The following is an 11,116-nucleotide window of genomic DNA, read 5'->3' as shown; positions in this document are numbered from 1 at the left end:
AAATCATCTTCAATGTGAAACAGTTAAACGCTTCATATTTGTGTCAAATCCTTATACCTCACACTTCGCACGAAAAAAAAAAAAAAACAATCCGACGCACCCTAAACGCAGCAGTGGCCCAAACTGCCACCCACTCCAGAGTGGGACTAAAGACGCTGCATCCCTCTCCTCCCGTGGGTGGGCGTGTGCTCCTTCTCCACCAAGTGTCACCCTCTGTGCGGACACTCCGGCCTGGACACTCAGAGACGCGGAGACGTTTGAAATAATGTCCCGTTCGTCCTTTTGACTTTTAACGCGAATTCAAGATGCTGCTGCTGCTGCTGCATTTTCTAATGTGCGTCAGTCCGAGTGTACTGGGACAACTGGAGGAATTCCCTTTTGAAGACGATATTGATATAGATTCAGACTTCGGTTTGGAAATAGTAAGATATTTAAATAGCCAAATTACTGCACATTGTGGTGCTTGGGTTTGTTCCTCTGACCATCTCTGTGCCCACAGGCGTCGCGCAGGGTCCCACGGCAGGTGAAGACTATACTGACCAAGGTAAAGTCGGATTTACTGCAGAGATGTGACTGTTTTTGTTGCTTATTTACTTTTAAACAACCACGGTAATCTAACTGGTCTGATCATTTGGCACACATTGATACCTTGTGATTTATAGTGTATTTTTTAACTGCCTGCTGGTTAGTGAGCTGCACCTCCCTGGTAGAAAATAACACAGCGGGTTAAACAGAAATGTATGTATTTAATAATGATCATGAACGCGTGACCTAGTTTAATTTATTTAGTCAGGCACAACTTGTGCGTTTTGGGCGTGACGCACGGAGATCGGCCAAGAGCGCAGATGTGCCAGAGGAGCAGTAATGCGCAGGATCGCAGCTCATGGGAATAAATTCCACTGACTGTTTGGGGTTTGTAACTATGGGGATGTTCCTGGGATGTATTAGTCTATCTGCTGAGCAAAAATAAAAAATGGGGAATTGTAAATGTGCACAGGAATGGTGCGTAAAATGACGCCAAATTTAGCATCAAGGACACAGGTCCAGGTTATATTTAGGTGGTTATGCTCTGATGTCTTAACGTTTCCGCTGCAGGAGACCAAACCTCACATCCAGGAGCTCTCCATCAAAACCACCATCATCTCCCGCTATGCCTTCACCGCGGTGTACTGCGCCATGCTCAACCGGCACTCCGCCGCTACAGAAGGCGTCTTCCAGTTTCAAATCCCCGCTGACGCGTTTGTCTCCAACTTCACTATGTAAGAGCCGCACATGTCACCCGAGCACCTGAACAGTCCGGTCGAGAGACTAAACCTCAAATCGTTTTGGACTCATCACTGAAACAGAAAGCAGGGATGAAGTGCAAATTGCTAGAAGCTGCCTAAGAATCTTATCAGCAGATTTTTTTTTTGCACCAAAGTTTCTTTAAGTTGCCACTTTAGAAATAAATCTCCAAACAATAAAACAATCTGTCAGTCCGCAAGGTATTTATGAGAGAAACCCACAGCAGCAGGATTTAGTGGCTGAGAGGATTTATGATGTTTCTGTTGCTGTGGAGAAGTCAGAGGTGACAACTTTTATCCTGCTGTTAACCCACACACAGCGACCAGAGTTCATTCAGGTCCCGGATGGGCACCATAAAGACCAATAGCAGGATTTCATCCACAAGTTCAGTCTTTTGTAAGAAAAACCCAGTTGAACTGTGACAATAAAAGGTCCTGAACGACTCTAATCCCAGACCTTTGACCCCCATGAACCAGGATCGTTGGAGGGCGCATCTACCAGAGCGAGGTCAGGCCTAAGGAGAAGAGGGTCAAACAGGAGAATGGAAAACCCAAGAAGAAAGAGTCAGGTGACACAAGGTAAGAGAAACCGGGAGGTGAGTGTTTGCAGCCACACCTTTGGTCTGGTGCCTCTAACTCCACAGCAGCGCTCACTTCCTCTAATGTTCCTATTTGACAAACACAGATTTAATCCCCAAACTAAAAGTGTTTAACCACAACTGTGCAGCCACAAAGAGTGAGTGTGTGTGTGGTTGAAAGGTCGGAGGCTGAAATGATTTGCAATCCATGAGCTAAGAAGTGACATATGGAAGAAGTGACATCACACTTGTGAAATGACATTTCAACAATGAGATTTTGTGATTCATGCTCTCGACTGTCAACAGAGCAGGGAGGGCAGAGAAGTGGAATATGTGAGATTAGACAAAGGCGCTTCTTCCCTGTATTTTATGTATCACGTCACCACTTGGTCTGTTCAGGGCTCAGCTCTTCTGTTCCCTACTTTTCCAAACAGACCTGAAGCTCCTCCTGAAACCTGCACCATCACGTCAAAATACAAAATCTTACTAAAGCAAGCAAAAAATCCTGTCTAAACAAAAGTTTGAACACAATGCAGGAGATGGTAACACGCCAATTTAAATCAAGACTGTCACAGTTTTCCATTAAAACGCTTCAGAAATCTTAAACTATAAAATAAATATCTAGGAAATTAAGGGAAATGCACTTATTTTAGAGAAGATGAGCGAAAGTGAGTAAATTAAAGTGAATAAACAGAGTTAACAATTGTTGAACTGTTCCTTTAAACTGTAAACACACTGTAAATTGAGCAGTTTCTCCCCCTGGTACCTTCGCTCTTCTCTCCAGCCCTCAGTCTGAGGTGGAGGTCTTCAGGATGGCAGTTAATATACCTGGGAAGAACCGGGCCGTCTTCCTGCTCACCTACGAGGAGCTTCTCCAGCGGCGGCTGGGACGCTACGAACATGTGACCAGTCTGCGGCCGATGCAGCTGGTCAGTCGTCTCAGCCTGGACGTCACCATCGTTGACCACTCCCCAATCACGGACCTGAAGGTGCTGCCTCTCCAGAACGGCAGGAGCAACGGTGCTTCCAATGCTGCAACGGGGCCTAATGCACCGAACACACCAGGTTTTTAATATTTCATCAGTAAACAACACAACACACTCTTTTTTCCTTTGTATTTTACTCATCATATAGTATTTGTACTCACTACGCTTTTAGCAACAGGTAATCCAACCACATTTCTCAAAAATGGGATGAAAGGACATGGCAACCCTCTGTGCCCTGTCACCAGTTTAAATCCTCACTTTACGCATTTCAGGGTTTTGTTCTTGAGCCTAAACACACTCACACACTCACTCCCTGTGTTTGTGCTCCAGTCAAGCCCGAGCCTCCCATCCCCACTGTGATCAATAACGAAAAGAACGTCTGCAAGATCACCTTCAGACCCAACATCGTCCAGCAGGCCAGGATCACCACCAACGGCATCCTGGGAGACTTTGTGATCCGCTATGACGTCCAGAGAGACATGGGAATAGGGGACATTCAGGTGAGGGCGCAGGTCGTGTGGTCAGCTGCTGCACGATGACAGAGATGAGTCAAGGCTGAGGCAGCAAAAAAAAAAAAAAAAATTTTAGTTCATGTGCAGAAATTTCCCACCCGGCTCCGCTCACACACTCACCACCTGTTAGCCATTCGTTCCTCTGGCTTCCTGCCACCAGCGTCACTCTGCTGCCAAGCTCTTCTGTCTGTCCGCACATCAGGACTGCGATCCCACACAGCTCCCTGCCTGCTACACGTCTGTGAACTTCTTTCTCTTGCAGGTTTTAAACGGCCATTTTGTCCACTACTTTGCCCCCAAAGACCTGCCCGTTGTTCCCAAGAACGTGGTGTTTGTGATGGACAACAGCGCCTCCATGCTGGGGAAAAAGACCAGACAGGTACAGCAACACAAGCAGAAACTTATTTCAGGTAAATTCATCATTGTCCTGCTGTTTTTTTGATGGATTTATTATGACTGCGTGAAAATACAGTCATGCAAATGAAAAACCACAGTTTGGCTTCATTAAATAAAGTCAGTGGGATGAAATATGCAAATATTTGCACAATGACTGGATTCATTACTGTCATTAAAAGTTTTCTGCAAATGTTCAAATACCTGACACTCATTCTGGGACGTCTTAATAACAATAGATCACACACTCATCTGCAGCAGTTTACTGTGTTTTTGAGCTGAACCTCTATTGCTGTGTTGGATAAGAAACCCGACACTCCACCTCCTCACTCCCACACTGGAATATCAATATCAGACCTTTTTTCCTCTATCGGCAAAAGCAGATTAATCCCTCGGCCAGACTCGGAGCCGATCTCTGCAGCTGCCATGAGCCCAGAGAGCAGAAACAGAAACGAACAAAGAAACTGAAAACAGATTTCAGTGAGAAAGAAAAGTGGAAACATACAGCACAAAGCCACGCTGTGAAGGAGGAAGGTCAGGGTCTGTGGGGTAATGGAACTTTGTACACAACAGCACCCTCGACCCCTTGATCCGTCCCCCCACTCATCGCCAGCCCCCAGCGGACTGCAGGAACAGAACAAGAAGTGTGTGTTGACGTGGCTCCACAATAGAGGGCTTGAGTGCAGGTCAGTCAGTGGTTCTGACCCCTGCTGTATATAGCATGTATGGTCATCTGTAAACCCCGCAGCCCCAAACTGTATAGCACACCCACACTCAGGGCCTGCAGAGATACAGATGTGGTGACCGTGAAGCTTTAGGACAGAAAAGCAGGAAAAAGACTTTTCTAGTTTAGTTCTCTTTGTGCTTAAAGCTGCACAGTCCAGTCAAGCCGAAATGCCATCAAGAAAAGTATCAAGGTTCAGCAGCAAGTAGGCAAAGTCTAAATCTGCAGCCAACGTGAAGGTCGTCTGTCCCGTTTCTGACGATCCGACAAGCGCAGGCTCCCCACCTCTTTTTTCTACATCATTGCTGAACTTTCCTATGAATTTGTGTCAGTATCAGCGGAAGGTGACGCAGCATACTGATCCCATGCTCATCTTCACATTTAAATACATGTAAACTCTGTATGTGATTCTCCGTTTCAGACTAAAGATGCTCTGTTCACCATTCTGAGGGACCTGCGTCCTGGGGATCACTTCAACTTCATCAGCTTCTCCAGTAAAATCAAAGTGTGGCAGCCGGGTCGACTGGTTCCAGTCACACCTCTGTCTGTCAGAGACGCCAAGAAGTTTATACTCTCACTGGTGCCCTCCGGAGGTGACACTTGTGTCTTTGTATTGTCTTTGTGCAGTGTCTGGTTTAGGTACAGGCAGAAGATGTTTGACTGATGCACTGAATCTTCATATACTTGACATTTTCCTGAGTAATCTCCCAGTGGTGTCCCCTCCACTGCAGCCACCAACATCAATGGTGCCATCCAGGCTGGCTCCTCTCTGCTCCGTGACTACCTCTTGGGTCCGGACTCCAACCCAAACAGCGTCTCCCTCATTATTTTCCTGACGGACGGGCGGCCCACTGCCGGGGAGATCCAGTCCATGGCGATCCTGGGGAACACTCGCTCGGCCGTGCAGGAGAAGTTCTGTATCTTCACCATCGGGATCGGGAACGACGTGGACTACCGGCTGCTGGAGCGCATGGCTCTGGAAAACTGTGGGATGATGAGACGCATCCCTGAGGAGGCAGACGCCAGTGCTATGCTCAAAGGGTGGGTGTGTTTTCAGCATTATTTCCCACCCACGGTCACCTGACCCTACTCAGTACTAATTCATCAATCAAACCTCTTCCTACAAAACTGGTAGGACCTTAGTGGCTACAGCTGATATATGAAGGCATGAAGACAGTTTCATAAATGGCTTCAACTGGTCTAAGACTGCTGTAACAATGTGGGTCTAACATCTGCATAAACACCGGAGTGAAAGTGAAATAGTAAAAGTGATGAAACAGAAGGTCAGTCTAAGTTAAAACGGTCTGACCCTGGGGTCAAAGTTAAAAACTGGCCTGAAGCTTATTGAGAAATACACTTTTTTAGTATTTTTTTAAATAAACAATCTGGGGATGTTTAACTATTATGTCTGGGAACGTTTAACTATTAAATAAGTAATTAATAACCAAAATGGATCATAAAGCCTTATTGAGCCGTTAGCTCCCTCTCTCCTTTCTGACATGGACCTCCGTCTCTCGTCGAGCTACGAGGAATCGTGGAGCGTAAATGTTCTCGCTCTGTTCCGCCCTCGGCCACATGAGGGATTAGTTCAGTTGAGCAGGAATATGTGTGTGTGTTGTGAAACCTGTGTGTGAGTGTGTAGTGGGGTTAACACACTCCAGAGATAATAGCCTGTGTCGTGGTTGAGCAAACACTGTTTAAGAGGTGAGGGGGTTTAGTGCAGTGTGACAGGACGGAGGACTTATGCACATACACTTTACACACACTCCTTTATGAATGTGTGCACAAGCTTAAAGAGCTAAGACAAGCAGATCTAGCTCCGGAGGGTGGTTAGTTTGGATACACAGGACACTTGATTAAAATGTGGAAAACCAGTTCTGCTGTGCCCTTGAGCGAGGCCACCAGGTCTAAGAGTTCTGATCTGTGTGTGCTAAGGTTGACATTAGCACTGCAACAAAAAACACTAGGGTCTATGTTGATGTTTTTACAGGACACTAGTATAGAGACTCTGGAGGGTCCTTTGAGACAGAACTTTAAAAATCCTGAAAATTATCATGGTAGATTCTCCACCAACTTGATGCTTGTGTGAGATAAACAGTAAAATTAACACAAGGCTCCAGGCTGGAAACATCTTCTGCTGTGTTCGAACATGCAACAACTCTAACCCTAACCTGACCCTGAGGTTTTCCTCTGTCAGGAGCAAAGGCAGAACCAAGCATTGTGTTGTTGGCCCATTATTAAGACAGATATTCACTACATGCTGTTGTCGCTTAAACACAGCTGTAGAGAATTTACTCCACATCTTATTTTTCTTTTTCTAGATTCTACGATGAAATAGGAACTCCTCTGCTGTCCGACATAAGGATCAACTACACTGAGGACTCGGTCCAATATGTTACTCAACATCTTTTCACCAACTACTTTAATGGCTCTGAGATTGTCATTGCTGGCAAGCTCACGAACCAAAGTGCAGAGTCCCTTCACGTCCAGGTGACCGCCAGCAACAACGACAAGAGCATCATACTGGAGACAGATGTGCCCCTGCGGCACCGAGAGGCAGAGACTGGGAAACACGTGAAAGCAGCTACAGCAGCGATGGCAGCCGGGGCCAAGGCACCAGGATCAGGGGCCACGCAGGATTTAGGGGTCGCTCTGGGTTCCTTAGTAGAGGACTTTGCGGAACGTGTATGGGGCTTCCTGAGCGTGAAGGAAGGGCTGCGGTCACGGCTGCGTAGCCAAACCAGCGAGGAGAGGGAGGAGCACACTCATCAGACCACCAACCTGTCTCTGGCCTACCACTTCCTCACTCCCCTCACCAACATAGTGGTGGAGAAGCCTGAAGTCCTGACTGACGGCACCATGGCTCAGGCACCCACCATCACCCCGGGAGCTGGGGAGTCGGTCTCACCTGCCAATGAGCTGCCAGGTGATGCGGACGACAGAAGGCCACAGAAATCTGATGGGAAGCCAGACAGGCAGACTTCCTCCCTGAGCAACATGATTGGTGAGGTTAAGGTTGATTTGGTCTGATCTGCTTTAAACAAATATTCAGTTTACTCAGAATATCACATACTCACTGTGCTCCTTTGTGGTAGAGTTTCTCCTTTGTGGTAGAGTCGGTCCTTTGTGGTACAGTTAGTCATTAGTCCTTTGTGGTAGAGTCGGTCGTTAGTCCTTTGTCATAGAGTCGGTCCTTTGTGGTAGAGTCGGTCCTTTGTGATAGACTTAGTCGTTTGTGGTAGAGTCGGATGTTAGTCCTTTGTGGTAGAGTCGGTCGTTAGTCCTTTGTCATAGAGTCGGTCCTTTGTGGTAGAGTCGGTCCTTTGTGATAGACTTAGTCGTTTGTGGTAGAGTCGGATGTTAGTCCTTTGTGGTAGAGTCGGTCCTTTGTGGTAGAGTCGGTCGTTACTCCTTTGTGGTAGAGTCGGCCCTTTGTGATAGACTTAGTCCTTTGTGGTAGAGTCGGATGTTAGTCCTTTGTGGTAGAGTCGGTCCTTTGTGATAGACTTAGTCCTTTGTGGCACATGGCAACTGCAGTTACCCTGAATTCTGAAAAAAAAAAAGAAGTATCATCAGAACCACCGAAACTTAAGAAAATCCCTCTCCTGCACCAGAACCCACTTCAACAAAGTCCATACTCTAAATATTAATACTTATTAGTGTTATTAGTATTTGCAGGATACTTTGCATATGGGCAGATAAGAGGAAAGTAGTTTATGCAACAAGAACAGTTTGAGAAGTTTCTATTTGACCTTTTTCTATAATTAACCAGGTCACCTTTGGAAGATTTTGAAACTGAAGCTAAACAATCGTCATCTGCAAAAATGCAAATTACAAACTTTTCAGAGCCGTTTAAAGCCTGTAAGGGTTGATAGTGCAGACCACACAGCTGTATATCTTTTCTCTCTGTGTTAGCGCTAATACCTGACCCATTGACAGTTAATGTTACTTGGGTGAAATATTTTTAGAGGAAGTACTGAACAATTGCAACCCTGTGAGACACTGCAGCAGATAAATATTCTCTTCCTTTTAGGCAAAGCTGAGAGGAAACCAGCCAAGAAATCCATCACCATCTCCAAAACATCAGGTGACTCCACCTTCTTCTCTCTCGCATGCAAACATATTCCCCGGCCCAGATGTTTCATCATCTATACTGTGAGCATATATGCAGTGGTTACACAGCTCCACAGTAAAACTTGAAAGAGAGCAGGGGAACGTACAGTAGGGCGGTCTGTAATTTGGATGGTCGACAGTGATGCCTCTGAACATTACCTGGATAAAGGAAAGAGCACACAGCGTCTAATTGAAATGCCAAGGCACTTTAAACATGCAAGTGTGTGTTCATGATCACACACACACACAACACACACACTGTGGGCAAACAGGACAGAGTTAAGTGTTTAGAAGTGGATGTTTGTGCATGTGTTACAGTAAAAGAGTCAGAGCTAATGACCCCATCATTACTGCTGCTCTATCATCTCATCACTGCTCCGTCCATCTTAGCTGGTTCTCACAACCCTGACAAGACTCCAGCCAAACATATAAACACTCCCATAGAATATAAACTGAGCTCGCCAAAATAAGAGAGTAAATCTCAAAACATCGACATATAAAGACATCGACCAATCAGCAGCTGCCTTTTGTTATTTACAGTTTCAGCTTTTCCAATGGAAATAGTGAAAAAAAGCAGATTTGTTTTTCTGTATTTTTAGCTTCATTTATTATGACATAGATGAAAAATGTACTTACTTTGACATGAAGCTGAAGCATCTTCCAGGGGTTTTCTGTTTTTCAAAGCTAAGTGGTTATTATAAGGTAAGTATGAAACATAACCAACCACCAACCAAACTGCACTATTTTAAAATATTTTATTTGTTATATTTTTGTCCATTTCCTCAGTTGTGGTGGAGAATACTGAATTGACTACATTCAAATTTCAATAAGGAGACAGTTAAGTTAGATTTGCCTTCTTACTCAGCTCCTGTTGCTCACAGGTGTGTTTTTTAAAATAAGGTTTCTCTCTCTCTTTCACTCTGACGTCTTCAGCGGACGGTGATCCTCACTTTGTGGTGGAGTTCCCCCTCAGTAAACTGACTGTGTGCTTTAACATCAATGGTGAACCTGGACACATCCTGCGCCTGGTCTCTGACCACAAGTACTCCGGTGAAGTACCCAGACGGGGCAGTTAATCATCATTAGAAGACACTGAGATCTTCACTAAGATTAGATTATGACTTTAGCATTGTCTTGTCTGTTGTCCAGGTGTGACAGTGAACGGTAAGCTAATCGGTGCCCCAGCTCCACCAGGCAGCCACAAGCAGCAGCGGACCTACTTCAGCACCATCACCATCGTGGTGGATAGGCCCAGACGTGCCTACATCGAGGTGACCCCAAAGAAAGTCATCCTGGACGGACGGGACCGCATGGTTCTGCCCTGTCACTCGACCGTTGCGGTGGACAGCGGCGCACTGTCGGTGGCTGTTGTGGGAAAGTCTAACGTGACGGTGACAGTGGGAGGTAACATCAGCTTTGTGATCTTGCTGCATCAGTACAAGAACCCAGCCCCGTACCAGAGAGACCACCTGGGGTTCTACATCTCTGACAGCAAGGGGCTGTCCCACAACTGCCATGGTCTGCTGGGTAAGTGTCACCAAGGGGGTGAGCTTTAATTATGTGCTAATGGACGACTGGGTAAGACATCTGACTAAACCTCTTTAAACAAAATCCCAAATCCTCTGAACAAATGGTCTCAACAGCTTTAAACAATCGGACACCAACAGAAAATCAAAGACCGTCATCAGCTGAACACTGAGCCAGAAATAACTCGACCCTTTGATTCACTTTCAGGTCAGTTCCTGTATCAGGAGGTGGGACTAGCAGAGCTTCCCGCACAGGAAGGCCTGAAACCGTCTCCGGTCCTGAAGGTGAAGGACCGTTCAGTGCCGGTGGTTCAGAAGAGCCGGCGGATCTACAGCGGGACGCAGAGCGTGGACTGTTGGTTCGCCAGGAACAACGCAGCCAAGTTAATAGACGGACAGTATGAGGACTATTTGATGTCGCACATGTTTGACACAGGGGACGGGCCAGACGGGACTAACAGGGTCTGAGAGAACAGCCAGAGTCTGTCAGTCTGTAGCTTTTTTTAATCTGACTTTTCTCTTTTGACCCTGTATCCAGAGTGACTGCAATAGTCAGTGATTCAAAACACCACAGCTTGGCGTTTCAGGTTTCTTTCTGCCTACAGTCCTATTTCCTGAATATATTTTTTTACTACTCATGATAGAAAAGGATTGTTTTATTACATAATGTGTATTTTTAATAAATAATTGTAAATAAAACATTTAAATCAACATTTTCAGATTGTTGTCAGACAAAAATTACAGGTTTTTTTCCACACGTCTAAAATGTACGTGAGCAACCTGAGCTGAAAATCACACCTGGTTACCACGGAGACCAGCCCTTGTAACCTACCCCCTGTCTTAGTGGCAATGACTAGATGCATGACTAGATGCACACCTAACACACACACACACACACACACACATCACCCTGTCATCAGCAGGAGGTCACAGGGCTGCTGGCCCCGCCCACACAGGTGTGCTCTGCCCAGGCCCCACTCAGGTCGTCTGTCGTCGCACTG

At 46.0% G+C, this 11,116-nt stretch overlaps 1 protein-coding gene across 1 annotated transcript; it reads left to right on the top strand.

Moving 5' to 3' along the window:
• Positions 1-106: 106 nt before the first annotated feature.
• itih5 (inter-alpha-trypsin inhibitor heavy chain 5) lies at positions 107-10,828 on the top strand. The gene is made up of 14 exons (XM_026326999.2): positions 107-422; positions 500-544; positions 1,096-1,259; positions 1,761-1,862; positions 2,646-2,926; positions 3,178-3,347; positions 3,622-3,738; positions 4,898-5,069; positions 5,208-5,517; positions 6,798-7,480; positions 8,510-8,563; positions 9,523-9,639; positions 9,739-10,116; positions 10,324-10,828. Exons 1-14 carry the CDS (start codon positions 306-308, stop codon positions 10,581-10,583), a joined length of 2,970 nt encoding a protein of 989 aa, XP_026182784.1. The 5' UTR covers positions 107-305; the 3' UTR covers positions 10,584-10,828.
• Positions 10,829-11,116: the final 288 nt, after the last annotated feature.

Source organism: Mastacembelus armatus, chromosome 23, assembly GCF_900324485.2.
Source record: "Mastacembelus armatus chromosome 23, fMasArm1.2, whole genome shotgun sequence".
Classification (NCBI taxonomy): Eukaryota; Metazoa; Chordata; class Actinopteri; order Synbranchiformes; family Mastacembelidae; genus Mastacembelus; species Mastacembelus armatus.
The sequence above is the reverse complement of the archived record's forward strand: the minus strand, read 5'-3'. Positions and strand labels throughout refer to the sequence as shown.